Source organism: Pongo pygmaeus, chromosome 18 (assembly GCF_028885625.2).
Source record: "Pongo pygmaeus isolate AG05252 chromosome 18, NHGRI_mPonPyg2-v2.0_pri, whole genome shotgun sequence".
NCBI classification, from domain to species: domain Eukaryota; kingdom Metazoa; phylum Chordata; class Mammalia; order Primates; family Hominidae; genus Pongo; species Pongo pygmaeus.
The window spans coordinates 2,118,120-2,145,591 of record NC_072391.2 but is presented as its reverse complement, the minus strand read 5'-3'; the positions used below and the strand labels follow the sequence as shown (position 1 = coordinate 2,145,591).

The 27,472-nt window shown below is 59.9% G+C and overlaps 2 protein-coding genes across 23 annotated transcripts; one reads left to right on the top strand and one right to left on the bottom strand.

Moving 5' to 3' along the window:
• Window positions 1-5,599: 5,599 nt before the first annotated feature.
• On the top strand, window positions 5,600-18,142 carry ZNF598 (zinc finger protein 598, E3 ubiquitin ligase). Of its 21 annotated transcripts, none has more exons than XM_054454759.2 (12): window positions 5,600-5,896; window positions 12,081-12,193; window positions 12,698-12,827; window positions 13,082-13,293; window positions 13,391-13,608; window positions 14,147-14,264; window positions 14,656-14,843; window positions 15,343-15,415; window positions 15,568-16,325; window positions 16,700-16,856; window positions 16,969-17,119; window positions 17,209-18,142. In XM_054454759.2, the coding sequence occupies exons 1-12, from the start codon at window positions 5,672-5,674 to the stop codon at window positions 17,560-17,562; spliced, it is 2,697 nt and encodes an 898-aa protein (XP_054310734.1). In that variant the 5' UTR covers window positions 5,600-5,671; the 3' UTR covers window positions 17,563-18,142. The 21 variants fall into 21 exon arrangements, with proteins under 21 accessions (XP_054310734.1, XP_054310732.1, XP_054310728.1 ...); XM_054454757.2 differs by having other exon boundaries at window positions 15,343-15,433; XM_054454753.2 differs by having other exon boundaries at window positions 13,361-13,608; window positions 15,343-15,433.
• Window positions 18,143-21,809: 3,667 nt separating this feature from the next.
• SYNGR3 (synaptogyrin 3) lies at window positions 21,810-26,124 on the bottom strand. Of its 2 annotated transcripts, none has more exons than XM_054454751.2 (4): window positions 25,838-26,124; window positions 23,844-24,081; window positions 23,308-23,450; window positions 21,810-23,223 (listed from the first exon to the last, which is right to left on the bottom strand). In XM_054454751.2, exons 1-4 carry the CDS (start codon window positions 25,934-25,936, stop codon window positions 23,014-23,016), a joined length of 690 nt encoding a protein of 229 aa, XP_054310726.1. In that variant the 5' UTR covers window positions 25,937-26,124; the 3' UTR covers window positions 21,810-23,013. The 2 variants fall into 2 exon arrangements, with proteins under 2 accessions (XP_054310726.1, XP_054310727.1); XM_054454752.2 differs by lacking the exon at window positions 25,838-26,124 and adding an exon at window positions 24,324-25,692.
• Window positions 26,125-27,472: the final 1,348 nt, after the last annotated feature.

Below are 27,472 nucleotides of genomic sequence, written 5' to 3'. Positions count from 1 at the left end.
AGCTGCAGCACTACTGACCTTTGCCATCCTGTGCACTGAGAATGTTTAGCAGCATCCCTGGCCTTCACCCATTTGTGTATGCAGAATAGTAGCCCCCCAAAGATGTTCGCCCCCAATCCCTGCAACCTGTGAATATTTATGCCACATAGTAGGAGGGAATTAGGCTGTAGATAAAATGTTTTATTAGAGGCAGGGTCTCACTATGTTGCCCAGGCTGATGTCTAGTGGCTATTCACAGGTGTGATCCCACTACTGACTGGCACAGGAGTTTTGACCTGCTCTCTTTCCAAACTGGTCCAGTTCACCCCTCCTGAGGCAACCTGGTGGTCCCCTGCTCCCAGGAGGTCACCATGTCAATGCCAAACTTAGTGCAGACACCTGACTGACATAGCCCAGTATATCCTCAGAACTCCTGGACTCACACAATCCTCCTGCCTCGGCCTCCCAAGTAGCTGAGACTACACGTGTGCACCACCACACCCGGGAATATAAAATTAAGGTTGCTAATTCGCTGGCTTTTTAAATTTTTTTTCTTTTTTTTGAGACAGTCTTGCTCTGTCATCCAGGCTAGAGTACAGTGGCACGATCTCCGCTCACTACAACCTCTGCCTCCCGGGTTCAAGCGATTCTCCTGCCTCAGGTTCTCAAGCAGCTGGAATTATAGGCGCCCACCACCACGCCTGGCTAATTTTTGTATTTTTAGTAGAGATGGGGTTTCACTCCATCTCTACTAAAGTCATTAAAGTCAGGCCAGCTGGCTTTAATAGAAGGAGATTAGCGGCTGGGCGTGGTGGCTCATGCCTGTAATCCCAGCACTTTGAGAGGCTGAGGCGGGCAGATCACTGGAGGTCAAGAGTTCGAGGCCAGCCTGGCCAACATGGAGAAACCCCGTCTCCACTAAATATACAAAATTAGCTGGGCGTGGTGGTGCATGCCTGTAATCCCAGCTACTCAGGAGGCTGAGGCAGGAGAATTGCTTGAACCGGGAAGCGGAGTTTGCAGTGAGCCGAGATTGTGCCATTGCACTCCAGCGTGGACAAGAGTGAAACTCCACCTACAAAAAAAAAAAGCCGGGCGCGGTGGCTCACGCCTGTAATCCCAGCACTTTGGGAGGCCGAGGCGGGTGGATCATGAGGTCAGGAGATCCAGACCATCCTGGCGAACACGGTGAAACCCTATCTCTACTAAAAATACAAAAAGAAATTAGCCGGGTGTGGTGGCGGGCGCCTGTAGTCCCAGCTACTCGGGAGGTTGAGGCAGGAGAATGGTGTGAACCCGGGAGGCAGAGCTTTCAGTGAGCCGAGATCATGCCACTGCACTCCAGCCTGGGTGACAGAGTGTGACTCCATCTCAAAAAAAAAAAAAAAAAAAATTCCAAAATTTAGGTTGGGCACAGTGGCTCATGCTTGTAATCCCAGCACTTTGGGAGGCTGAGGCATGCTGATCACCTGACATCAAGAGTTCGAGACCAGCCTGGCCAACCTGGTGAAACCCCATCTCTACTAAAAATACAAAAATTGGCTGGGCACGGTGGCTCACACCTGTAATCCCAGCACTTTGGGAGGCCGAGGTGGGCGCATCACTTGAGGTCAGGAGTTTGAGACCAGCCTGGCCAACATGGTAAAATCCCGTCTCCACTAAAAATACAAAATTACCCGGGTGTGGTAGCACATGCCTATAGTCCTAGCTACTCAGGAGGTTGAGGCAGGAGAATCACTTGAACCTGGGAAGTGGAGGTTGCAATGAGCCAAGATTGTGCCACTGCACTTCAGCCTGGGCGACAGAGACTCCATCTCAAAAAAAAAAAAAAAGATTGGACCACTGGCCTCCCCCAGAGTCAACTCTGGAAGACAGAAAGCGGCCATGAGCCAAGGACTTCAGCAGCCTCTAACAGCTGGAAAAGGCAAGGAAGCAGATTCTCCCCTGGAGCCTCCAAATAGGAACGCAGTGATCCTGACACCCTGATTTTAGCTCAGTGTGACCCATGTTAGAGTCTGGACTCCAGAGCTAAAGATAATACATTTGTGTGTTTTAAGCCAAGTTTGTGGCCTTTTTTTTGAGATGGAGTCTCACTTTGTTGCCTAGGCTGGAGTGCAGTGGCGCAATCTCGGCTCACTGCACGCTCCACCTCCCGGGTTCATACCATTCTCCTGCCTCAGCCTCCCGAGTAGGTGGGACTACAGGCGCCCGCCACCACGCCAGGCTAATTTCTTTTTGTAATTTTAGTAGAGGCGGGGTTTCACTGCATTAGTCAGGATGGTCTTGATCTCCTGACCTCGTGATCCACCCGCCTCGGCCTCCCAAAGTGCTGGAATTACAGGTTTGAGCCACCGCGCCCGGCCCGTGGCTTTTTTTTTTTTTTTTTGAGATGGAGTTTCACTTTTTGTTGCCCAGGCTGGAGTGCAATGGAGCAATCTCAGCTCACCACAACCTCCGCCTCCCGGGTTCAAGTGATTGAACTCACTTGCCTCAGCCTCTCAAGTAGCTAGGATGACAGGCATGCACCACCATGCCCGACTAATTTTGTATTTTTAGTGGAGACAGGGTTTCTCCATGTTGGTCAGGCTGGTTAGGCTGGTCTCGAACTCCCGACCTCAGGTGATCCGCCAGCCTCGGCCTCCCAAAGTTCCGGGATTACAGGTGTGAGCCACGATGCCCGGCCTCCCATGGCCATATTTTACGGCAGCCTTAGGAAACCAATACACCATTAGATGCCAGGCATGCCCCGCTGTGGCAACCAAACATGGCTCCAGACACTTCCAAACACCTCCTGGGGACAAAAAATGCCCTCTCCTCCATTGAAAATTGCTGACTTACATTATAAATTGCTGTTTCTTGATTTAATCATCTCAGGCAACATAAAATAGCTTCCCACTAAATGAAATGAAGCTTTGGCTCTCTTGAAACCCAATCACCTTATTTCTCCTCCCTGAGCCCTCCTAATATGACTTCATCGCAATGTTTGGTGGCTCATAACTGTAATCTCAGCACTTTTGGGAGGCCGAGGTGGGAGGATTGCCTGAGGCCAGGAGTTCGAGGCCAGCCTGGGCAACATGGCAAAACCCCAGCTCTACAAAAAAATGTTAAAAATTAGACAGGCAGAGTGGCAGGCTCCTGTAATTCTACCTACATGGGAAGCTAAGGCAGGAGGATCCCTTGAGTCCAGGAGTTCAAGGCTGCAGTGAGCTATGATCATAGCACTGGACTCCAGCTTGGATGACAGAGCAAGACCCTGTCTCAAAAAAAAAAAAAAAACCTGAAAGATTAATATTTATATAGAATTAGCAAAATCTATGTAAATATTTTCTACTGAACCAAGTAGTGTGCTATTTACATTTCCTTTCTGATTGACAGCTGTCTTACTTTCTTTGCTTGTCTTTCTATATACATTTGTTATTTTTCCTAAATGCTCCAAGAGATGTTGAACTTTTTTTTTTTTTTGAGACGGAGTCTCGCTCTGTCACCCAACTGGAGTTCAGCGGCACGATCTCAGTTCACTGCAACCTCCATCTCCTGGGTTCAAGTGATTCTCCTGCCTCAGCCTCCTGAGTAGCTGGGATTACAGGCGTGTGCCACTACGCCCAGCTAATTTTTGTATTTTTAGTAGAGACGGGGTTTCACCATGTTGGTCAGGCTGATCTCGAACTCCTGACCTTGTGAACCATCCGCCTCGGCCTCCCAAAGTGCTGGGATTACAGGCATGAGCCACCGCGCCCAGCCAAGATGTTGAACTTCTACCATCCTTACAATAACTTTTCCCAGTTTTCTTTCTTTTTTTTTTTTTTGAGATGGAGTCTCACTCTGTTGCCCAGGTTGGAGTGCAGGGGCACAATCTCTGGTCACTGCAACCTCTGCCTCCTGGGATCAAGCATTTCTCGTGCCTCAGCCTCCCAAGAAACTGTGACTACAGGCGCATGTCACCATGCCCCGTTAATTTTTGTGTGTTTTGGCCAGGCGCAGTGGCTCATGCCTGTAATTCCAGCACTTTGGGAGGCTGAGGCAGGTGGATCACGAGGTCAGGAGATCAAGACCATCCTGGCGAACACGGTGAAAGCCTGTCTCTACTAAAAATACAAAAAAAAATTAGCAGGGCGTCGTGGCGGGTGCCTGTAGCCCCAGCTATTGGGGAGGCTGAGGCAGGAGAATGGCGTGAACCCGGGAGGCGGAGCTTGCAGTGAGCCAAGATCACGCCACTGCACTCTCGTCGTGTGAGTGTGTGTGTTTGTTTTTTTTTGAGATAGAGTCTTGCTCTGTTGCCAAGGCTGGAGTGCAGTGGCGTGATTGGCGTGATCTCGGCTCACTGCAACCTCTGCCTCACGGTTTCAAGCGATTCTACTGCCTCAGGCTCCTGAGTAGCTGGGACTACAGGCACGTGTCACCACGCCTGGCTAATTTTTGTATTTTTAGTAGACATGGGGTTTCACCATTTTGGTCAGGCTGGTCTCCAATTCCTGACCTCAGGTGATCCCAACCTCCCAAAGCGCTGGGATTACAGGCATGAGACACCACGCCCGGCCTAAAATTTTTTTTTGTGGAGATGGAGCCTGACTATGTAGGCCAGGCTGGTCTCAAATTCCTAGGCTCCAGCAATCCAGGCCACCCAGCCTCCCAAAGTGCTGGGATTACAGGCTTGAGCCACTGTGCCTGACAGCTTTTTTCAAGTGGCAAAATTGGGGTTTCAAGCCCATATGTGTCTGTTTCTAAAGTCCAAGCTCACTGGGCATGGATCACTTGAGCCCAGGAGGTTGAGGTCTCAGTGTGCTGTGATCGTACCACGGTGTTACAGCCAGAGCAAGACCCGGTCTCAAATAAAGTAAGTAAAGTTCAGGCTCATTTATACAGTTTACTGCCTCTTTTCCAGTAGGGTTTAGATCTGGACCAGCCTTCTGGATGGCAGAGGGAGGGAGGTCCTGAGTGTGCCTGGCCCTCAAGGGTAGGGAGGAGGCCCTGCTACTGCAGCATCCATCCAAACACATCCCGTGCTGGGGCCAGCGTAAAGAGGACGGGTTCTGTTCCTGCCTTCCAGAGGCCCCTTCTGGGCAGGCCTGGCGAGACTGCCCTGGGCTGCGAGATGGACGTCACCACGTGCTGCCTTTCACGTTGTCTTTCATGTAGGGATTTAAACAGGGCATTAGGGAAGTGGAGGCAGGACCAGGCTTGTGTGTGTTCCAAATACCAGAGACCGGTTTCCTAATAAGGTGGCCAGATTTAGCAAATACAAATACGGCAGGTCCAGTTAAATGTCACTTTCAGATAAGGAGCAGCATTTTAGTATGAGCCTAGCCCGTCAATATTTGGGCTATACTTACACTAAGACATGACCCCTTGTTCATCTGAGATTCAAACCAGTTGTCCCGTGTTTCATCGGACAACGCCAGTCCGTGGAGCCCGGCGAGGGCTGACATGACACGCGTGGCCCAGAGGAGCCCGGGGCTGGCTGCGTGGCCGCGCGCGCCGCGCGGACCTCCGAGCGGTCGGCTCAGGCTAGAGCGGCCTCTACCAAGGCCACCGCTCTAGCCGGCGCCTCGCTGAGGCGGAAGTCGCGACGCGCACTTCCGCCGGGCGGGCCCGTTACTGGGCGGGGCGGTGACGTTTGCCCGGAAGGGGCGGGCCCGCCGGGAGCGAGGCCGCGCGGCGCCGCGCCGGCCGAGAGGGGGCCGGATCCTGGACCATGGCGGCGGCGGGGGGTGCCGAGGGGCAGCGCGCGGCCCTGGAGGCGGCGGCGGCGGCGGCAGCTCCTGAGCGGGGAGGCGGGAGCTGCGTGCTGTGCTGCGGAGACCTGGAGGCCACGGCGCTGGGCCGCTGCGACCACCCGGTGTGCTACCGCTGCTCCACCAAGATGCGGGTGCTCTGCGAGCAGCGCTACTGCGCCGTGTGCCGCGAGGAGCTGCGCCAGGTGCGAGGCGCCGGGGGCGCGGCCTGGGGGCAGCGGGGCTCCCGGCGACCGGATGGGGACTTTGCCTCACTGAGGTCCGGCCGTGGGCCCGGCGGCACCGGCTTCCGAGAGAGGCCTGGTGGGGCCACCCAGGGCGGGGTCCCGGCCGTGCGGCTGACGGCGGGGCGTTGGGGCTTGGAGGCCGGAGGCGGCCGAGCGGGTTGGAGGTGGGGGCAAGCCCTGTGGGGACAGCCTGGGGAATTCCCTCGTGTCCCGGGGGTTCCTGCTGGGCCTCAGGAAGGGGCCTGATCAGATGGAGAACTCGGTGACCTGCTCGTCTTCGGGAGTTTATTTTCCAGGGGCCTCCATTCGGGTCGAGGAAACAAGACAAGGGGGACTCTGCGGAGGCCATCCGTCCTGGAAACAGGGCGTCAAACTTCGGGCATTCTCAGCCCAGCTGTGTTTGTGGGCCCCCATTGGATGACCCTGAGCAAACTCCTTCCGAGACTGACGTTTACCTCTGTGGAGTGGAGGTGACACTAGACTCGGAAGGAGACCTGCCCGTCAGAGGGGAAGGCCCCCTCCCGCTTCTTGGCGGGAAGGGAGAAAAGTGTTAGGAAGTTTTCCTCCTCCTCGCCGCCGCCCCCTTTGGCGCTCATCTGCGCAGTGAATGGGAGACGTTTTTGACTGTACAGGCTTGGAAGCCTTGGAGGGGTCAGAGGATACCATGCAGCGTTCCTCCACCCTCACTGCACTGCCAGCTGCTGGCTGTGGGCACCGGGCTGGAGCCCGTTGGTTTGCTGATCTTAGAGATTTGTTTGATTCCAGCATTGTGAAATTCCCCCGGTTTGTTCATAGAAGGCTTCGGCTGGTGACATCTGCTAGGAATCTAACTTTATTCTCCCCAGAAGTGATGCAGAGCACTATTGAGGTATAGGTTCTTTCTTTTTTTCCTGTTCTTTCTTTTTTATAAGTAGACATTTACATCGAAGGAGTTGAAGAGACGCTGCAATTTTCTGAGCAATTTGTGGGCATGTACTCTGTGCCATTTTTGGAAAAAGACATTTGGAGTTTCTATCAGTCTGTCATGTGACGGGAGGAGGCTGACGCAGACCCCGGGGAGATCTGGGGTGCAGGAACAGTCACAGAGGACCTTGGCCCGTGGCTTCCTCAGGGCGCTTCCTGGCTTTGCCAGGGCCGGCCTTGCCAGCCAGTCCTGCGTAGCATGACCTCATTCTCCAACAGCTAGGTTTCCCAGCACACCTGTAGCTTCCTTCCGGAAAGAAGACGCTAAAGAGTTCTTGGCACGTGAGGTCCCGACCCAGGCTGCAGGTCTGATGCAAGACATGAGCGACCATCTGCATATGCTTACTCCGGCGGCCTCTGCCCGCTCTCATTCTTTGTAGGCTCCACACCCTCCAGGAGCTCTGTGGCCGGGGGCTGTGGACATGAGCTGTCAGCCGGGGTGTGGTTTGGCACTGGGCGCCCCCAGCCGGCTTCCTCTAGGGCCTGCCCCGCCTTACTGGGCTGGAGGGGCTCCTGGGAAGTTTGCTGTTTGTTGGTCTCCTCTCCTTTGCATTCGTCCTGTTTTCTTCCCATCTTGAGCTTGCCGCCTCACTCTAGCCTTCTTTTTCCCTTACTGAGTTCGGCACTATCCCCTGAGTATATTCTGTGTCCCATGCATGCTCAGGAATTCCCACTGCACCCCTCAACTTCTGAACCCTGGCGTTGCCTTGGCCTCCCATATGGGACTAAGGTTTTGCGAAAATTATGAGGAAAGTGTCCAGGATGCCATGTGGAATCAGCTGGCTCCATGTGCTTGTTAGTTTCACACACCTGGACCCAGGCCTTCCCTGTGGAGGCTGCAGCTGCTGCTCAGGCCAGGAGCCAGATGGGCCTGACCCCTGGCAGGTGCTCAGGGTGGAAGCCGAGGCAGGCTCCCCTCCGTGGGAGGCGGGGGCGCTGGTCTCGGCCATGGCTGACAGAGGTCCTGGGGTGGTGGAGCCCCACGTTCTGGGCCTCTTTCCTGGCTGTGTCTTTCTCAAGGGGCGGTTCCTGCTGTTTGCATCTTGCTCTCCAGCTTGCTCTGGTCCCTGGTGTTACTGCAGGAGTCCTGATGAGGCTGCAGGCCCCACAGGGCAGTCCACCTGCACCTTACAGGCAGGCAGTGGGAGGGGGCGCAGAGGGCCAGCCCACAGTTACCCAGGGTCCCAGGTCAGGAGGGTGACATGCTGGCTCAGGTCATGCTTTCCTACTCCTCCTGTCACCCCCCCCACCCCGCTCCCATCCCCCGTGGCCCTGGCCCTCTCTGTAAAATGCTCCCTGCTTCTGCTGTCCCCCCACCCCCTCCTGTCCCCCGTGGCCCTGGCTCTCTCTGTAAAATGCTCCCTGCTTCTGCTGTCCCCCCACCCCGCTCCCGTCCCCCGTGGCCCTGGCCCTGTCTGTAAGATGCTCCCTGCTTCTGCTGTCCCCCCACCCCGCTCCCATCCCCCGTGGCCCTGGCCCTGTCTGTAAGATGCTCCCTGCTGCTGCTGTCCCCCCACCCCGCTCCCGTCCCCCGTGGCCCTGGCCCTCTCTGTAAAATGCTCCCTGCTTCTGCTGTCCCCCCACCCCGCTCCCGTCCCCCGTGGCCCTGACCCTCTCTGTAAAATGCTCCCTGCTTCTGCTGTCGCCCCACCCCGCTCCTGTCCCCCGTGGCCTTGGCCCTCTCTGTAAAATGCTCCCTGCTTCTGCTGTCCCCCCACCCCGCTCCTGTCCCCCGTGGCCCTGGCCCTCTGTAAGATGCTCCCTGCTGTTGCTGTCCCCATCTGGGCTCCTTGGAGGTCTAGGCTCTCTAGATGGCCCTGGGAGCCATCCTCAGGGTCCCCCTCCCCATGTGTGGGCGGGCCCTCACCGCTGTCCTTTTGTGTGCCCATGACACGCTGGGGCGTGTAGAGCAGCAAGGCCCCAGGCAGACACCACACTTGTCCCTGTGGGGGGTCCTGGGGGCCTCCTGTTCCTAAGCAGGCCTCACCCCATTTGCCTCTCACTCTCCTTGGGGCCTAGCCTGGCTGTCTCCAGGGCTCACGTAGAGTGCCCTTCCCCCGATCATTTGCTGCATAGCCCATCCCCAAGCCTCTCCTCATGGGTTCTGTACTTCTGTCCTCAGACACGTGACCCTCTCGTGCTGGGGTGACCTAGACCTGTTGTCTCCCTCTGTAGCACCAGCCATCTCCCCCCGGCCCCCACGTCCCCCCCACAGCCATCTCCCCCCGGCCCCCACGTCCCAACCCAGCCATTTTCCTCCAGCCCCCAAGTCCCACCCCAGGCATCTCCCCCAGGCCCCCAAGTCCCACCCCAGGCATCTCCCCCTGGCCTCCATGTCCCCTACGTCCCCTACTCCCAGCCTGGCTGTGCTGGAACCACCAGGCAGGGGGGGGTCTTGCTGTTTGGCTCCTTAGTGGACCGTGCCTGACTCCAGCCTGGCCACCGTGCTGTGGGGCACAGCCTCGTCCAGCCCCCTCCTCACCCTCAGGGAGGGCGATGCTGGCCATGCCAGGCTGCACTGCTGTCCCATTGCCCGCTCCTGAGGTCTGGGCGGCCAGTCCTGGTCTCCCTGCCTGTCTGAGGTTGGGCAACTCAGGCCCCCACCAGCAGGTGGTATTTCCCACTCCGGCCCTGGAGCCCCAGACCTGCACGCCCTCCTGCTCCAGTGATTGCGGCCTTGGGCCCACCTTGCTCGCAGCCATTGTTCTTTCACAAGCCTCTTGCTGTTCCTGAGCCCGCCCAGTGTCTCTTTTCCCGTCTTGTTGCTCCGCTCAGGTGCCCTGCGTGGCTGACCCCTCCCAGCTGTTCAGGAGGGATGAATACCCTGGGTCTTGCTGCCCCTGGCGCTCAGAGCAGCTGCCCCAGCTGCTGTGCAGATGGACGCCCATCTAGACTCCACATGGGGCATGTCGCCCTCCCGTGCTGGCCCACCCTGGGTCCTTCATCTGGGTGCTGTCAGTGCACCTGGGACCCGCCCAGCCTGGCCCTGCCTCTGCCCAGCTCCCCGCAGCTCCTTCACCCCCGGCTGCTCCCTGGCCTCAGAGAGGCTGCCTTGACCGAGTCCGCCAGCCCCACCAGTGCCGTCCCACATAGGTTTCTCGGGACTTGCGATGTGCTAGCATTGCATGGGGCGTTGGTGTCTCCAGGCGGCAAGGACAGAGGAGTCTACGTGCTCCTGAGCGGGGTCTGGCCCTGTGCCCGCACATGGGTGGCACTCGGGACGCACGACTAGAGGCTGGCTACATGTTAGGGGTGCCTGGGATGCCCCTGTGCCCGCAGTCTGAGTCCCTGCCACCCCGGGTGGATGACAGCATGCGGCTGAAAGGAGGGGTGCCAAAGTGGGGAGGTGGGGCTGGGGACGCCCCTGGCACAGGTTTTCTCTGGGGAAGGAAGTCGTTTCTTCTTGGAGTCTGATGGGCTCGGATGCTTTTTGGCAGCCTTGGGGGCTTCCCTCACAGGCTGCTCGCCTGGCCGCCTCACAGGCAGACACTGGCTTCCTTGCCCGCCTGCTTGCTGCTTCAGGAGCTGTGGTGGGGGAGTGGCCCTGTCTGGTTCCCGGGAGTCCCGGTACTCAGCTCCCCGAGGAGGCTCGTGCTCTGCGTCCCAGCAGCACCGAGTGGCTCCACAGATGGCGCCTGTGAGGGTCGGGCTGGAGAGGCTCCCTTGGGAGTCAGTGGAAGGCAGGGCTGGGTGAAAAGAGACCACACGAGGCCCAGGGCCTTTCCCCGTGTTTGGGGTGTGCAGAGAGGCTGCTCCGGAGGAGGGGAGCCAGGGGACAGGTCAGGGTGGTGTGGCCCGCAGTGACTGGTAGCCTTTGTAATGGGGCTCTGGGTGGGGCTGCGACTCCCATCTGAAGACGTCGTGCGTGGGAGGCAGCTGTGATGAAGTGCCCACCTGAGCCCAGCATGTTGACGGGGACACAGGGGCGGCCAGGTTCATCCTGCCCAGCCTTGCCTGATGTGACCAGGGGAGGAAAGGCCTGGGCTGCTGCTCTTGCAACCCGCATGGCCCACCCCGCCCTCGTGGAAGCGGCTCCTGTCGGTGGCGTGGGGGCACCCTCCTCGCAGTGCAGCAGCCTGTCCTGGCAGAAGTGGAGGCTGAGCTCTTCTGGCGCTCCAGACCCTCCTGGGGAGCCAGATTTAACCACCTGCTCTGGGGGACAGAGACCACCCCAGGACCCCCTGAGCACGTGTGGGACTGGCTCTCCCTGCCAAGCCTCAGGTTTCCCAGCATCACGGCCGTTCCAGCCCGACATTCTCTTTGGCTAAGGCTAAACTTAACATGACCTTGGCGTGACCCTTGTCAAGGTGAGGACATCCCCCTGCCCTGGATGTGTCCTTGAGGCCTTGAGCTGCTCTAAGGGCCCAGAGCCGAGGCAAGTGACCAGTGCCAGGCTTGGGACAGTGATGGAGCCAGAAGGGGGCTTGACCAACCCAAGGGGTGGGTGGCACCAATCTCTGCTGGCGTGGGGGCAGCGAGGGTCCTTCCCAGCAGAGCTTCGTGGAGAGCAGGGGTGCTGAGCTGAGCAGGGATGCCGGGGCCATCTGGAGGCACAGGGCAGACAGGGGCAAGTCCTTTGGCAGCCAGCTTTGCAGGTGCGAGGCCCCTGGGAAGGGGCCCACGCAGAGGCTCTGCAGCGCCTGCTGAGTATGCACGGAGCTGAAGTGGTCGGCTTGAGCCTCGTGCCGTGGAGGCGCCGTGGAAACGTGGGGGTGGGGCGCCGGACAGGGTAGCTGGGACTTGTCACCTGATGTATTCCCGGCTGGCAGCCATTGGTATTCCCTTAGCAGCTGCTTGGAACACGTTTCTTCTCTGTCCTGGAAAGCTCCGCAGAGCGACAGCTGCTCTGCTCCCCGCAGGGTGGAGCCACCGGGTGAGGGCCCCGGCAGGTGGGGCGTGGCCGCTTCGGGACTGGCCTGGCCGCCCCCTGGTGGAGAGGCCGGGCGTTGTGTCTCTGTCCTCTGTCCTTGGCCCTAGGCAAGCGGGTTGGGGTGAGGAGGGGAGGCCTAGGCCAGGGTGCCAGGGGCCGCTGCCTGCTGGGGCCTCCTAGGAGGACTCTTTATGCCTCACTCCTACTCAGAGGGGCCATGAGGGCTCCCTTGCCTCTGAGCCTCCGTTGCCTCCCAGGTGGGGGTCCCGTCCCAGTCCTGCTCACCACCCCTCTGGTTTTTGGCTCTAGGTGGTCTTTGGGAAGAAGCTTCCTGCCTTCGCCACCATCCCCATCCACCAGCTGCAGCATGAGAAGAAATATGATATCTACTTTGCAGATGGAAAGGTGTATGCATTGTACAGGTGAGCAGGGCCTCTCCCTGGGTCCTGGCCTCCCTGTGGTTGTGGCCCTTCACGTCCCACTCTCCTCACAACCGGAGGCACTTCGGGGGCCACGTTGTGCACCAGTGCTGGGGCCAGGCGCCTGGGTTTCCATCCTGTGACTGGGGAGGCTTACCAGGCCCTCCTGGGGCTAGAGCTGGCGGTTGCGCTGGGGAAAGGCATGCCCAGGTGGCACATCACCTGCCTCAGGGGCACCTTGAGGGGCACACGAGCTTGTGTGAGCCAGGCCCGTGGCCTGAAAATCCTGTAACGGGCACAGCTGTCCCAGGGCTGGCCTCAGGGGAGGGGCAGCCCATGGGCTCAGGGCTAGAGCCAGGCTTCTGACCCAGGCCATGTGCAGACTCCACCCCACCCGTGGCCTTGCATCTGTCCTGGGTCACGGGCCTGGGGCCTGGTGAGTGGCCCCACTCCCAGCGGTGACACTGAATGTCCTGGGGCCGTGGGCGGCTCTCGGTGTCTTCCTAGGCAGCTGCTGCAGCACGAGTGCCCGCGGTGCCCCGAGCTGCCGCCTTTCAGCCTCTTCGGGGACCTGGAGCAGCACATGCGGAGGCAGCATGAGCTCTTCTGCTGCCGGCTGTGCCTCCAGCACCTCCAGGTGTGCCCCCCGGCGACCCCGGAGACAGCCTAGGTGGTGGGTGGTGCAAGGGATGCGGCCACACGGCTGGGAGGGACTTGTCCACCTGCTGCTGGCCCTGGATGGCCCCCTGAGGGTCAGGCTGCACGTGGCAGGGAGGCCTCTGGTGGCTGGCGGGGCCCTCTCCTGCCCCTTGCTGCTCCGCCACTGGCCTGTGGGAAGAGGCAGGAGGCCCGGGGTCCCCCAGCCTGTGCCCAGCCCCCTGTGCTTTGTAGATCTTCACATATGAGCGCAAGTGGTACTCGCGCAAGGACCTGGCCCGGCATCGCATGCAGGGTGACCCCGATGACACGTCGCACCGTGGGCACCCGCTCTGCAAGTTCTGTGACGAGCGCTACCTGGACAATGATGAGCTGCTTAAGCACCTGCGCCGCGACCACTACTTCTGCCACTTCTGCGACTCGGACGGGGCCCAGGACTACTACAGGTGGGCCGGGCAGCAGACAGACAGATGACCCTCCCTCCCCCAGGGCGTGGGGCTAACCGGGCTGCAGCCCTCCTACCGACACCCCATCTCCTGCCAGCGACTATGCCTACCTGCGTGAGCACTTCCGGGAGAAGCACTTTCTGTGTGAGGAAGGCCGCTGCAGCACGGAGCAGTTCACCCACGCCTTCCGCACCGAGATCGACCTCAAGGCCCACAGGACGGCCTGCCACAGTCGCAGCCGCGCCGAGGCGCGCCAGAACCGCCAGATCGACCTGCAGTTCAGCTACGCGCCACGGCACTCGCGCCGGAACGAGGGTGAGCGGGCACCTGGCCTGGATGCCCACAGGTGGGGCCACGTGACCATGCCCTGCTCTGGAGCCTTAGACCGAGCTGTGGGTGCAGGAGCTGACCTCCCACCCTCCGGCCAGGCTGGAGCGCCTGAGCACCCCTTGTGTGCCAGGAGCTCTTGCTCCCTCAGGGTCTCGAATCTGCTGCCCTGGGTGCCCGGGGCCGTTCCCTGGACCAGGAGGCTTTTACTGAGCATCTGCTGTATGCAGATCCCACCTGGGGCTCGGGGACCCTCCTCCTCTCCCTTCCCACTGCTCCTGTGACTTGGCACCCAGGTCGTAGAGGCCCGTGGCTGGCGTGGACCCTGCAAGGCTCCTGTGCCATCCGTGGCTGGCGTGGACCCTGCAAGGCTCCTGTGCCATGCCCGGGCTCATGTGCGCTGTGGGTAGGAAAGTCTCTGCTGTCCAGGCCTGAGCATTGGCCGGGTGTGGCCTTGACGGCAGGCCTGTTCCTCCTATTGTCGTCCCGGGGTCCCGGGAAGTGACAGGCTGTCTGCTGGCCGCAGGGGTCGTTGGTGGCGAAGACTACGAGGAGGTGGACAGGTACAGCCGCCAGGGCCGAGTGGCCCGGGCCGGCACTCGCGGAGCCCAGCAGAGCCGCCGAGGAAGCTGGAGGTACAAAAGGTGGGGGGCCTTGCGTGCCGCTGACATTCTCCTGTGGTGACCGTGGCCAGTGGCCAAGCTGGGAGTAGGGATGGGGTCAGGGATTGTGGCCAGAGTTTCTGGGGTCCTCAGTGGCAGTAGGGTCTGTTCAGTGTCCTTGGTGAGCAGAAGTTTCTTCCTCTTTCTTCCAGGTCTAGCCACAGCCACAGATCCCAGGGTTGGGGTGGGTGAAAGAGGCCTGTGTCAATTGGGCAGTCACCGCAACTGTACGAGGAAGCACTGCCCTGGCAGTCCTGCAGGGCAGAGGCATCAGACCCCAGATAATCGCCCTACACACTGGGCCCAGGCACTGCCCGCCTGAGGCATTGGTCTCGGGCCATGCTCAGCCTGAAGGCTGGCGTCCTTGTCCCAGGGAAGAAGAGGACCGAGAAGTAGCAGCTGCCGTCCGGGCCTCCGTGGCCGCACAGCAGCAGGAGGAGGCTCGCAGGAGTGAGGACCAGGAGGAAGGTGGTCGGCCCAAGAAGGAGGAGGCAGCGGCGCGGGGTCCTGAGGATCCCCGTGGCCCCCGGCGCTCACCCCGGACTCAGGGCGAAGGCCCAGGTGAGTCAGCCCTACTTGGTGGCAGCTCTGCCCAGGCTAAGAGGTCAGTGGCCAGCTCTTTTTTGTTTGTTTTGTGAGACACAGTCTCACTCTGTCACCCAGGCTGGAGTACAGTGGCGCGATCTCGGCTCATTGCAACTTCTGCCTCCTGGGTTCAAGTGATTCTCCTGCCTCAGCCTCCCAAGTACCTGGGATTACAGGCGGCTGCCCCCACGCCTGGCTAATTTTTCTATTTTTAGTAGAGATGGGGTTTCACCATGTTGGCCATGCTGGTCTCAAACTCCTGACCTCAGGTGATCCGCCCACCTCAGCCTCCAAGAGTGCTGGGATTACAGGTGTGAGCCACCATGTCCAGCTTAGTGGCCAGCTCTTGACGGGCACGGTGCCTGGGACGCTCCAGGCCTTCACCTGGGAGGTTGAAGAGCACCCTGCACTCCCAGTCCCCAGAGGGCCTGTCCCCACACCCTGACCTGACCTGGGGGCCTTGTGTTCTTCATAGGCCCCAAGGAAACCTCGACAAATGGTCCTGTAAGCCAAGAAGCCTTCTCGGTGACGGGCCCAGCCGCCCCAGGGTGTGTGGGGGTACCAGGGTGAGAGTATGGGTGCCCAGGGGTGAATGGTGCATGGTGGGTGGGTGCGGGCGGCCACAGGTGGGTGCCGGGAGGGCAGATGTGGAGTCACGGGGCCTGATAGCTGTTGACCAGCTGTGCATCCCTGCACCCAGCACCCTCCCACCACCCAGCCCGAAGCTCAAGGACGAAGACTTCCCCAGCCTCTCTGCCTCCACTTCCTCCTCCTGCTCCACTGCAGCAACCCCGGGCCCTGTGGGGTTGGTGCTGCCGTACGCCATCCCTGCCAGAGGCAGGAGTGCCTTCCAGGAGGAGGACTTCCCTGCCCTGGTATCCTCGGTGCCCAAGCCTGGCACCACCCCCACCAGCCTCGTCTCTGCTTGGAACAGCAGCAGTAGCAGCAAGAAGGTAGCACAGCCCCCACTCTCGGCGCAGGCTACCGGCAGCGGCCAGCCCACCAGGAAGGCTGGGAAGGGGAGCAGGGGCAGCAGGAAGGGCGGCCTGCCCCTCACACAGGAGGAGGAGGGCGGCAGCCCGGCCGTGCAGGAGCTTCTAAGCACACGCCCCACGGGCTCCGTCTCCTCCACACTGGGGCCGGCCTCCATCCAGCCCTCTAAGGTTGGCAAGAAGAAGAAAGTGGGCTCGGAGAAGCCGGGCACCACACTGCCACAGCCCCCACCCACTACCTGTCCCCCAGGGGCTTTGCAGGCCCCGGAAGCTCCTGCCAGCAGAGCCGAGGGGCCAGTTGCCGTCGTCGTTAATGGACACACAGAGGGCCCGGCCCTGGCTCGGAGTACCCCCAAGGAACCCCCAGGGCTCCCAAGGCCTCTGGGGTCCTTCCCCTGCCCCACGCCACAGGAGGACTTCCCAGCGCTCGGCGGCCCCTGCCCGCCCCGGATGCCGCCGCCCCCAGGTACGCGTGCTGGCTCAGGCCTGCTCCCTGGGTGTCAGGAGGGGCCGGGGTCAGGCTGGAGCCGCAGGCACAGTCTGCATCTGGGTGGTGGGGAGCCCTGTGTGCCGCCATCGGCCACCCACGTGACCTCCAGCCTCCCCTTAACCGTCCTGTGTTCCTTGCCTTTGTGAGACCGGCCCTCATGGTGCCTCCCAGGTCTGAGGGTGCATGAGCTTGTGTGGGCTGGGCCTGCCACACCAGAAGCAATGGTGTGGGTGCTGGCCCTGCACCTGCCCTGCAGGGAAGGGGTGGCTGTAGACAGAAGCTGGCCCTGAAGGCCAGGCAGCCCGCAGTCAGCGAGGGTCCTCTCTGGGTCTTGTCCTGCCACCCCTCAGGCTTCAGCGCTGTGGTGCTCCTGAAGGGCACGCCTCCCCCACCCCCGCCGGGCCTGGTGCCCCCAGTCAGCAAGCCACCCCCCGGCTTCTCTGGCCTTCTGCCTAGCCCCCACCCGGCCTGTGTCCCCAGCCCTGCCACCACCACCATGACAAAAGTGTAAGTGTGGGCGGGCTGCCTGGTGTCCACTGGGGGTGGAGGAAGGGTACCCTCCCCTTGGGCCACTCCAAAAGCTGAAGCCTCCATCTCCTGTTTACCTTCTGACCCCCAGACCCAGGCCGCCGCCTGCCCCACGGGCCTACCTAGTCCCCGAGAACTTCCGGGAGAGGAACCTTCAGCTCATCCAGTCCATCAGGGACTTCCTGCAGAGCGACGAGGCCCGCTTCAGCGAGTTCAGGAGCCACTCAGGGGAGTTCAGACAGGTCAGGCGGGCCCGGGGCGGGGTGGCCAGCCCATCTTCATCCAGGGCCCGGGCCAGAGGGGATGACTGAGTCCGGCTCTCCGGCGGCAGGGCCTGATCTCCGCAGCCCAGTATTACAAGAGTTGCCGGGACCTGCTGGGGGAGAATTTCCAGAAGGTCTTTAATGAGCTGCTGGTCCTGCTGCCCGACACGGCCAAGCAGCAGGAGCTCCTGTCTGCACACACGGACTTCTGCAACCGCGAGAAGCCTCTCAGCACCAAGTCCAAGAAGAACAAGAAGAGCGCGTGGCAGGCCACCACCCAGCAGGCGGGCCTGGACTGCCGTGTGTGCCCCACCTGCCAGCAGGTGCTCGCGCATGGCGACGCCAGCAGCCACCAGGCGCTGCATGCTGCCCGGGACGACGACTTCCCCTCTCTGCAAGCCATCGCCAGGATCATCACGTAGCTCCCGCCAGCGTGGCCAGAGCCGTCACACCATGAGCGTCTTTACTCTTTCCTTTCCGGGCTGCCAGGCAGCCAGGTAAGGCCCGGTGAGGCCACCTGGCCTCTTGGTTGGCCAGGCCCACCAGGAAGTCCCCAGGACGGTCCACCCGCCCTGTTGGCACACTCAGGCGGGAGTCCACCCCTGCCTCAGTGGTGGGCCAGTCTCGGTTTGCATTCTTGTGCTTTTGGGAGGCGCCAGGGGAGGGAAGGGCTGGGATGCTGGGACCTGTTGTTGCTGGCAAAGCCAGAGGTCACAGTGGCCTGATCTGGGCCCTCCCGAAGCTGAGGGCTGCAGCCTCTGCAGCCTCAGAGCTGAAAGCTGCGGCGCCACTGGTGCCAGAGTCAGATGTCACAGATGTGTGTTGTGTAAACAGTTGGCTGTTTCGTGCTTCAAGAATGTTCAGGATTAAAAGCAGACAAGAAATTGTGCTACTTGAAGTTGAATCTTTTTATGAGACAAGCTGAATCTGGGATCTCAAATTGCCTCTGACCTTTTATAAGACAGTTTATCTTCAAATAAATTTATTTTGCAATACCATGCATAGCTGGTGTTCTGAGCTTCTCTGTCTTCTGAGTACTCCCTGAAGCCAAATTTAGAAACAGGGTGGTAGGGACATCTGAAATACTGCAGCAAAATAATTTGAGTGTAATTATCTGGATCTAGGGTTTTTGGAGGGAGACCAGACACATACGGTAATCACGTTCTGCTTCCAGCACATATAAGTAGGAAAAAAGCTCTAAACACAGCCACATTCAAATAAGGCCAAGAATATGTCCTCAGATCAGAGAAAGTGGGGATATTTCTCTAAAGCAAGCGAAAAGGGGCTCCCATGGTGATGAAGAGCAAAAGTCAGTGGCTGCAGAGGGGCTGGGTCAGCCACGCGGTGGCATTGGCACTGCCTCCCTGAAGCTGAGGACTTGGACAGTGGGACTCAACTGTGTCCCCTGGGTGATGGCCATGCTGGGGCCAGCTAGGAGATGAGAGGCTGGGTAGGGGCCACCTGCATTCCCCCCACACCAGAGGCGCCTCACAGCTGATGCCCACTTGGCAGGGGGGATGGTAGTTTTCTAAGCAAGACCAGCCCCACAGAAGAGTAGAGCAGTCTGGGAAATGGGCTGTTTCCTTAAGGTTATTGGAAATAACTTCTCTTTCTGGGTCTGGCCCTGTCCTGTCACCCAGGCTGGAGTGCAGTTGTGTGATCTCAGCTTAGTGCAGTCTTGACGTCCTGAGGCTCAGGTGATCCACCTCAGCCTCCTGAGTAGCTGGAACTACAGGTGGGCGCCACCATGCCCAGCTAATATTTTTTGTAGAGAAGGGGTCTTGCTATGTTGCCGAGGCTGTCCTTGACCTCCTGGGCTCAAACAATCCTCCTGCCTCAGCCTCCAAAGTGCTGGGTTACGGGAATGAGACACTGTGTTCAGCAAAAAATTACTTTTCTTTGAGATGGAGTTTTGCTCTTGTCGCCCAGGCTGGAGTGCAATAGCATGATCTCGGCTCACCACAACCTCCGCCTCCTGGGTTCAAGCGATTCTCCTGTCTCAGCCTCCCAAGTAGCTGGGACTACAGGCATACGCCACCATGCCTGGCTAATTTTTTGTACTTTTAGTAGAGACAGGGTTTCTCCATGTTGGTCAGGCTGGTCTCGAACTCCTGACCTCAGGTGATCTGCCCACCTCGGCCCCCCAAAGTGTTGGGATTACAGGCATGAGCCACCGCCCCTGGCTAAAAAATGACTTCTTAAGGAGCAAGAACTAGAGGAATATGAGGCAACACTTAAGTGGCAGTTGCTGTGACAAGCACTGCTGCAAGCTCCACACGCCTCACCACAGTAATCGTCACCCTCCCACGCCATAGGAACCACGATGACCCTTTTACAGAAGGAGAACCTGAGGCACAGACAGGTTGAGAAACTTACCCAGGATGACTGAGCTAGAAAGTGGCAAAGCCAGCATTTTGGCTCCAGAGATGGTTCTTAGCTGTGCTTCACTCAACCAGGAGGTTATGAAAAAAAACCAGTTAAAAATCCTAGGAATGAGGTTGGGTGCAGTCACTCATACCTGTAATCCTAGCACTTTGGGAGGCTGAGGCAGGTGGATAACCTGAGGTCAAGACTTCGAGACCAGCCTGGCCAACATGGTGAAACCTCATCTCTACTAAAAATACAAAAAATTAGCCAGGTGTAGTGGTGCATGCCTGTAATCCCAGCTACTTGGGAGGCTGAGACACAAGAATTACTTGAGCCTGGGAGGTGGAGGTTGCAGTGAGCTGAGATCTCACCACTGCACTCCAGTCTGGGTGACAGAGTGAGACTCTGTCTCAAAAATCCTAGGAGTGAAAAAGTAATTGAGATAAAAACCCCAAAAGATGGGGCCGGGCGCTGTGGCTCACACCTGTAATCCCAGCACTTTGGGATGCCAAGGCGGGTGGATCACGAGGTCAGGAGATCGAGACCATCCTGGCTAACACGGTGAAACCCCATCTACTAAAAATACAAAAAATTAGCCGGGCGTAGTGGCGGGCGCCTGTAGTCCCAGCTACTCGGGAGGCTGAGGCAGGAGAATGGCGTGAACCCGGGAGGCGGAGCTTGCAGTGAGCGGAGATGGTGCCACTGCACTCCAGCCTGGGCGACAGAGCAAGACTCCGTCTCAAAAAACAAACAAAACCCTAAAAGATGGGTTCAACAGTAAACCCAAGCTGGGGGATGTAACTGCAAAAGGTAGCGGTGAGAAGTGGGGAAGATCGTGGCCATGGAAGGCCATGGAATAGGGACCTGGCACTGGAGGCTTCACGGCAAATCTTACAGGAGTCCCAGGAATAGAAGGTGGCGAGAAGAGGACATGCGAAAAACTGTGACTGCTCCCCCCGACAGCAAGAGAGAAAACAAACCATCAAGGACCAAGCAGGATCAATGATAAGCAATTCTTAACTAGACGAGGATTTACAGAAAAGAACCCTACAAATCATTACCAACAAGATAACTTATAAACAATGCAAATGGTACCATTAGCATCACTCTCGTCAGCGTTATAGAATGCTAGCTAGGACATAAGAGTGAAATCATCAGGGTCGGACGCGGTGGCTTATGCCTGAAATCCCAGCATTTTAGGAGACCAAGGTGGGAGGATCACTTGAGTTCAGGAGTTCAAGACCAGCCCAAGCAATATAAGGAGACTCCATCTCTACAAAAAACTTTAAAATTAGCTGGGCATAGTGGCACATGCCTGTGGTCCCAGCTACTCAGAAGGCTGAGCGGGGAGGATCACATGAGCCCAGGAGGTGGATGTTGCAGCCAGCCAGAGGTTAAAGTAAGCCAAGATTTCGCCACTGCACTCTAGCCTAGGCATCTGTTTATTTATTTATTTTTCCCTCAAAAAACACAAAAAAACAGGTTCACTCTGGGCCGGGTGTGGTGGCTCACGCCTGTAATCCCAGCACTTTGGGAGGCCGAGGTGGGTGGATCACCTGAGGTCGGGAGTTTGAGCCTGACCAACATGGAGAAACCCCATCTCTACTAAAAATACAAAATTACCCGGGCATGGTGGTGCATGCCTGTAATCCCAGCTACTTGGGAGGCTGAGGCAGGAGAATCACTTGAACCTGGGAGGCAGAGGTTGCGGTGAGCCGAGATCACGCCATTGCACTCCAGCCTGGGCAATAAGAGTGAAACTCCGTCTTAAAAAAAAAAAAAAAAACCGGCCGGGCGCTGTGGCTCATGCCTATAATCCCAGCACTTTGACAGACACCAAGGTGGGTGGATCACTTGAGGTGAGGAGTTTGAGACCAGCCTGGCCACCATGGCAAAACCCCGTCTCTACTAAAAATACAAAAATTAGCCGGGCATGGTGGCGGGCACCTGTAATCCCAGCTACTCTGGAGGCTGAGGCAGGTGAATTGCTTGTACCTGGGAGGCAGAGGTTGCAGTGAGCGGAGATTGCACCACTGTACTCCAGCTTGGGCGACAAAGTGAACCTCCATCTCAAAAACAAAAACAAAAACAAACAAAAAAAACAAAGGGTCTCGCAGCATTTTAGAGAACCAGACTAGTGGGATACGTGGTGGTGGGGACCTATGGACCTGGAGCCCCCAGAGCCTGGGGGTCAGCCTGGCCTCTACCTCCCTGTCCCCTCCTGTGGGGCCCTGGTGCCTCTCAGATCCCAATCCCTGGCACCAGAAGGGAAGGGGTAGAAATGATTCCAGGAGCATCCAGGTCACAGTCAGCTCAGTTACAGTCTTTATTGTAAAGAAGGTGCAGTCGGAACATGGGACACTGAAAATACACAATCTCTGGTCTTTCAGGAGAGGGAGAGAGTGATATATACAAAAATTGTAAACATGTTCACTTAAATATCCACACAGAATTGGTCTAGGCTACAATGTAACAAGGTTGTCACTCAACTGCATCTCCAGAGGGAGGTGTCTGTCTGATGAAATGTGGCAACCACGTTTGGTGTTGACTTAATGTGAAAAACCAGCTTTGAGCAATGCATGAGTAGTCAGCTACGCAGAGGGACTCCAACCTGGGACTGGGCCAGGAAGCGGGGTGCAGGTGGAGAGGCAGGGACTGGGCCAGGAAGCCAAAGTAAAGGGAACCACACAGGGGCCATCTCGTGGGGCACGGTGGCCAGCTGGAGCCTCTGGGCCTCTCTCCTGCTGAGGGGCTTGTCTTGCCTGGCACCCAGGCATCCTTCTCCTTTTCTGGCAAGGTCTTACTGAAGGGCTGGGACAGGGCTGGTGTCTTGGCCCACAGCTACCTTGTGCCTTCCTGGCCAGAACCACCCACACCTGGGCAGGGGCCGGGGCCACAGACAGAGGAGCAGCTTGCGGAGTACTAGGAGGTGAAACCCGAAGACTGGACCATGATCACAACACTGACAGGGCCGGGCTGTTCTAGGAGCCTGTGAGAGAAAGTGGAGAGTGGCTCCGAACGGGACGCACCACCATGACAGAAACGAGACAGTCACTACCCACAGGGACATGAGATGGGAACAGTGGCCAGGATCCCCAGGCTCGGGGCGAGGGTGGTGTCTTTCCCCTGCCCCCGCTTTGTCCTGGGCAGTCCCTGCACCTGATCGTAGAGGGCAGCTGGACCCCCCACCCGAGTGAGCAGGTGTGGCGCAAGAGGGGAATGCCTTCCCCAGGCCAGTCCATTCCAGGCTAGGGACACACGTCCTGGGCAGTGCTATCCCCTTCTCAGGACCTCAGTCCTGGGGCCAGGTGCTGAGGGACTGGGGGAACTTGGCAGGGGACAGCCTAGACACGCGAGGGTCCACCCCCTCTTGGCCCCGGATGGCCCAAAGCGGCTACCCACTCTGTCCCTGACGCTGAGCTGGAAGGACCCTAGGGAGGTCCTGGAGACCCTGGGGCCTGCGTTGGTGGGGTGGCCTTGGAGCTCTGGTCTGTGCCTGCCAGCCGCTAGTAGGCGGGCACCTGGTACCCTTTGGGGCTGGTGTCCAGGGTCTCGGTGAAGGGCGGACTCTGGTAGGTCTCGGTGCCCTCCACGCCGCTGCCCACCGGATAGCCGGGGTAGGCCTGGCTCGCCCCGGTGCTCAGCTGTTCGGTGGCGAAGAGTGACATGTCGGTGCCCAGGCGGAACCGCTGCAGGGCCTTCACGGTGAGCGCCACCTGCGCGGGGCGGGGTCAGCGGGGTCAGCCGGGATCAGCAGAGCGCCCGCCCCTTCGCCCCGCCCTCCCGGGCCCCGCGCTCACCCAGCTGAGGATGGAGAAGAAGCTGAAGGCGATGGCGGCCCGCGCCGCGTCCCCCGCCTGCGTCGTGGCCGGCCCTGGCGCCGTGCGCTGCCACTGATTGGTGAGAAAGCAGAAGCCCACGAACCACAGGAAGGACCAGAGTCCTGCGAACAGTGCGGCGCGTCAGGGCGACGCTCCACGCGGTGGCCCACGGCGGCCTCGCCCGGAGGAGGAAAGGTCGGTGGGCCCGAGGCTCGGGGCGCCTCGCCTGGGCTCGCCGCGTGGCGCGAGGTCCCGCCTCCGTCCCCTGCGCTGACCCGCCCACCCAGGAGCGCCAGACCCGGGCCCCGCCTACCTAGAAAGTCCCGCGGCGCTCCCCGTCCGGGCTCCGCCCCCTCCCCGCCCACCCGGGAGGCCCATTGACACGCCCTGCCTCAGTCCCCGCCCCTCGGCATGGCCACGCCCAGCTAGAAACGCCGGCGGTGTTCCCCGCCCAGGCCCCGCCCCCTCCACGCTCACCGCCCCAGCCCCCAGCTCCGCGTCCCGGCCCCGCCCACCTGAGAAGCTCAGGTCCAGCAACACCGCGCGCCGGCGGTCGCGGACGCTGCTGATCTGCTGGAAGCGCACATCGAGCAGCAGGAAGGCGGCGCAGGCGAGGAAGGCTCCGAGGCCCAGCGCGACGCCGAAGCGGCAGGCGCCCGCGTTCCCGTTGAACACGCAGCGCAGCTCGGGGCCGCTGTCGGTGTTCACGTAGCCCTCGTTGACGATGGGCCCGAAGACGGCGATGGAGAACACCTGCGTGCGGCGCGGCGCTCAGGGCCCTGCGGCGACCCGACCTCTGCGAGCCCACCTCGAGCGCCCACGCCCCTGGGCCTGTCCCTGCGTTCCCAGGCCCGTATCTGGGTGGGGGGCGGCGTCACCTCTTCCTTTCCCAAACCCTCGCGTATTTAGTAATTATTGACAACACGGCCCGTTTAGTGAGCATCTACTATGCCCAGACATTGTGTTAAACAGCCACTTTACATGCGTCCCCTCACCAAATCCTCAGAAAGTCCCCGTGGGATCGCCATTGTTCTTCTTCTCTTTATAAATGGGGACATTGGGACCCCAACAGGTGAAGTGACTTGTCCGGGATCACATGGCTGACAAAAGCCGGGGCTGATTCAAGCCAGGTACTCTGCACCGCGTAGGCCCGTGGGGTCCCCTCAGAGCCCACTCAAGAGTGTGGGAACAGGAGCCTTCACCTGGGCCCGCGATTCCCACGCAGGAGCCGGCAGGGCGAAGGGGAGGTGAGAGTGGAGCGGGCAGAGCGGGGCGGGAGGGAGGGTATGGAGGCAGCGGAGCTGTTGCTTCCTGCGCGGTTGGGAACTGTCTGGCCTGTTTTCTAGCATGCAAATAGGGTGACGGGCACAGCTCATCGAGTGCTGGGACAGACATGTCCATCCAGCTTCCTGCATTTGGTTGGTACCCGAGGGATGACAGCCCCCACGTGACTGATTATTAATATCACCTGTAAGTGTTTGGGCTGAAAAGATGACACGGTTGACCTCTGGGGTTCCGTCAAACCTCAAGGCCTCCTGCCCACCAGTTCGGGGAGACAGGCATGAGGGGGACCGCAGTCATTTTAACCAGCGCTGCACGGGGCAGCCCTGTGTTTCCAAGAAAATAATTCCAGCCTCAACCTCATCCCTTCGCTCCTTTCCCGCTCCAGCTCCGAGAGACCGAGCCGAGGGGGAAACCGGGACATGCACTTGTCCCCAAGAGTGGGCCACAAGTCGGGACATGCGCTCGGACCAAAACGCAGCGTCCTGCCTCCCGGTCTGGTCAGAGCCACTCCTCAGGGGAGGCCAAAGCCCCTGCCCCTCCGTGGGCACCGCCCTCCTCCAAGACAGGCGCCGGGTTGCGGATGGCCCAGAGGTTGCCACCTGGACAAAACCCAGAACTCGGCACCCAACTGCCACCTCCCCTGCCGGGGGGAAGGAGCAGCAGGGCCCTCCCAGGGACGCCCCAGTGGGCTAGGCTGCCCCCAAACCTGCCTCCCACACCTCCGCCAGGAAGCTCTCCCAGCCCAGAGCCTCTCCTCCTTCAACTCACAGCTGGAACTGGGGTCCAGGGGACAGGCTCCCTGCCGAGGAGCCCCGAGGGTGTGTGTGCGGGGGAACGGGAGGCGCTTTTCGGTTCCCGTAGCCCCCTCCTGCCCCTCGGAGAATCCCGTCCCCACCCCGTCCCTGCTTCCAGGTCACGAGAACAGGAAAAACGGAGTAAGGGCTGCGGAAAGGGGCTGGAATTAGACCCGGGGAGGAGGTAGGGGTAGGGGCGACCGGCGGTGACCTCTCAAGGTCCCTCTCCGGCGCCGCCGGCCCCTCCCCCGCCCGCAGGTGGGCGCGCCCTGCCCGGTGACGTCACCCCAACCTGAGGCCGGCGGGGGAGGGGCCGGCGAAGAGGAGAGTGAGTGAGGTTGGGGGGCGAGAAGCAGGGGGCAGGGGGCTGGTAGGGGCCTGAAGGTCGCGAGGCAGGGGCGGGAGCGGGGGCCCGGGCAGGGACCACTCACCCAGGACGCGACCCGGAGCAGGGTCTGGGGCCGCCGCGCAAAGCTCACGGGGTCCAGGGCGGCCCCCGCGCGGCCCGCGCCGAAGGAGGCGCCTTCCATGGCCGGCCCGGTGGGGACGCGCGCCCCCGGCGCCTTCTGTCCGCCTGTCCGTCCGGCCGGCCCCGCCCGAGGCCGGTGCCGCTGCCGCTGATGCTGATGCTGATGCTACCGACGCTGCAGCCGCTGCCGCCTCCCGGGAGCGCGCGCCGGCCGCGGCGGGGACGCGCGGGACGGGGCGGGGCCGCGCCCGCGCCCCCCACTGGGTCCATGCGCGCGGGGCCGGGTCCCTCCTCTCCCTTCGCCGCGCCCACCTACCATCCCCTACCCTCACCTGCCTGCCCCGGTCCCGAGATCGAGACCATCCTCAGGAACCCGCCAGCCAGGTCCCCGGGGGCAGGGTGGGGCGCGGGCGCTGGGCGCAGACTTTGCTATAGCCGGGAGAACAGACAGGAGTCGTCCGCTCCTCTGGGAAGGGCACTTGGGTGAGGGAGTAAAGGGGTAGGAGATCCACAGGCTGCAGCATCTTTCCCCAACCCACGGGAGAGGGGACCGGCTCCCTGGCCCTGGTCCCAGGAAGACCAGATGGATAACTGGTGTCTTTCTCATGGCCCCCCACTGTGCTCTAGCTGCTATCAGCAGGTTCTAGCCTCTGGCGGGGAGGGTCTGGTGGGAAGAAAAGCGTCGGCCCCAGGAGCACCTGTTGAGGGAGGGGCAGAGCCACCGTGGCCAGCGCCGCTGGGAGTGTTGGTTTCGGTGTCTCTGCTCCTTGCCAGTGGCCAGGTGCTGGTGCTCCCAATGCCCTCCCTACTCCTGGGTCTCCCCAGGGCACTTGCGGCACCTAGTCTGGAATGAAGGGCAGGGAGAGGCATCAGAGACTAGGAGTCGGGTGGGGGTGGTGCCTGGCTGCCCTGTGTCCCGCTGAGTCCCCTCCACAGACGCCAGCCTTGGGTGCAACAAGGTCCCTCTCCTCATGTTCCTAGCAGGCTGGAAGTTCAGATGACTCCTAGGTTTCTGTCTAGAACACTGAGATGTCTGCACTGACTGAGCATTTACAGCGCCAAGCGCTTTACCTGTATAGTGGCAGAGACTTACCACCCTGTTCTTCAGATAATAAGCAACCCAGGTCCCTGCTACACCAACCGGGTGCACAGATGGTGCTGCTTGGCCCAGTCCCCCTGGAACTCATTGATTCCAGTCTGGAGCTCATTCTTCAGCCTTGCTGGGCACAGGTGGGCAGAGCAGGTGTTGCCAGAGGCGCTACTCACTGTGTTCCAAGTCCACCACACTGTGGGTCCGATCACAACCCCTCTCACCCGCTGGCCACAGACCTCCCCTCTGTGTCATTCATTCTCCTTTACTTCATCACTAACATCAGCACCCAGACATGCTGCACGTTCTCCTAAAAGCCAAACACTGTTGACCCCACCTCCCCTCCAGCTGCCTTACATTACTGCTTCCTTTAGCAGCAAACTCGTTTTCCATCCTCTGCCTGCAACACCCTCCTCTTTCTCTGAGACCTGGCAGAATCAGCTCCCACCGCCACCTAAACTCAAGGATGCCACTGACCTCTCCGTGCCAATCCCAAGGGCAAGTCTG

Excerpts from the sequence above, each read along its gene's own strand:
- SYNGR3 (XM_054454751.2), bottom strand. The coding sequence starts at position 25,936 with ATGGAAGGCGCCTCCTTCGGCGCGGGCCGCGCGGGGGCCGCCCTGGAC. Across the intron at positions 23,451-23,843 it reads GCTGGACCTGAGCTTCTCAG|GACTCTGGTCCTTCCTGTGG; the intron begins GTGGGCGGGGCC and ends CACTGTTCGCAG. Across the intron at positions 23,224-23,307 it reads TCTTCTCCATCCTCAGCTGG|GTGGCGCTCACCGTGAAGGC; the intron begins GTGAGCGCGGGG and ends CGCCCCGCGCAG.
- ZNF598 (XM_063655050.1), top strand. The coding sequence starts at position 5,672 with ATGGCGGCGGCGGGGGGTGCCGAGGGGCAGCGCGCGGCCCTGGAGGCG. Across the intron at positions 12,828-13,081 it reads TGTGCCTCCAGCACCTCCAG|ATCTTCACATATGAGCGCAA; the intron begins GTGTGCCCCCCG and ends TGTGCTTTGTAG. Across the intron at positions 14,844-15,342 it reads GACTCAGGGCGAAGGCCCAG|GCCCCAAGGAAACCTCGACA; the intron begins GTGAGTCAGCCC and ends TGTTCTTCATAG.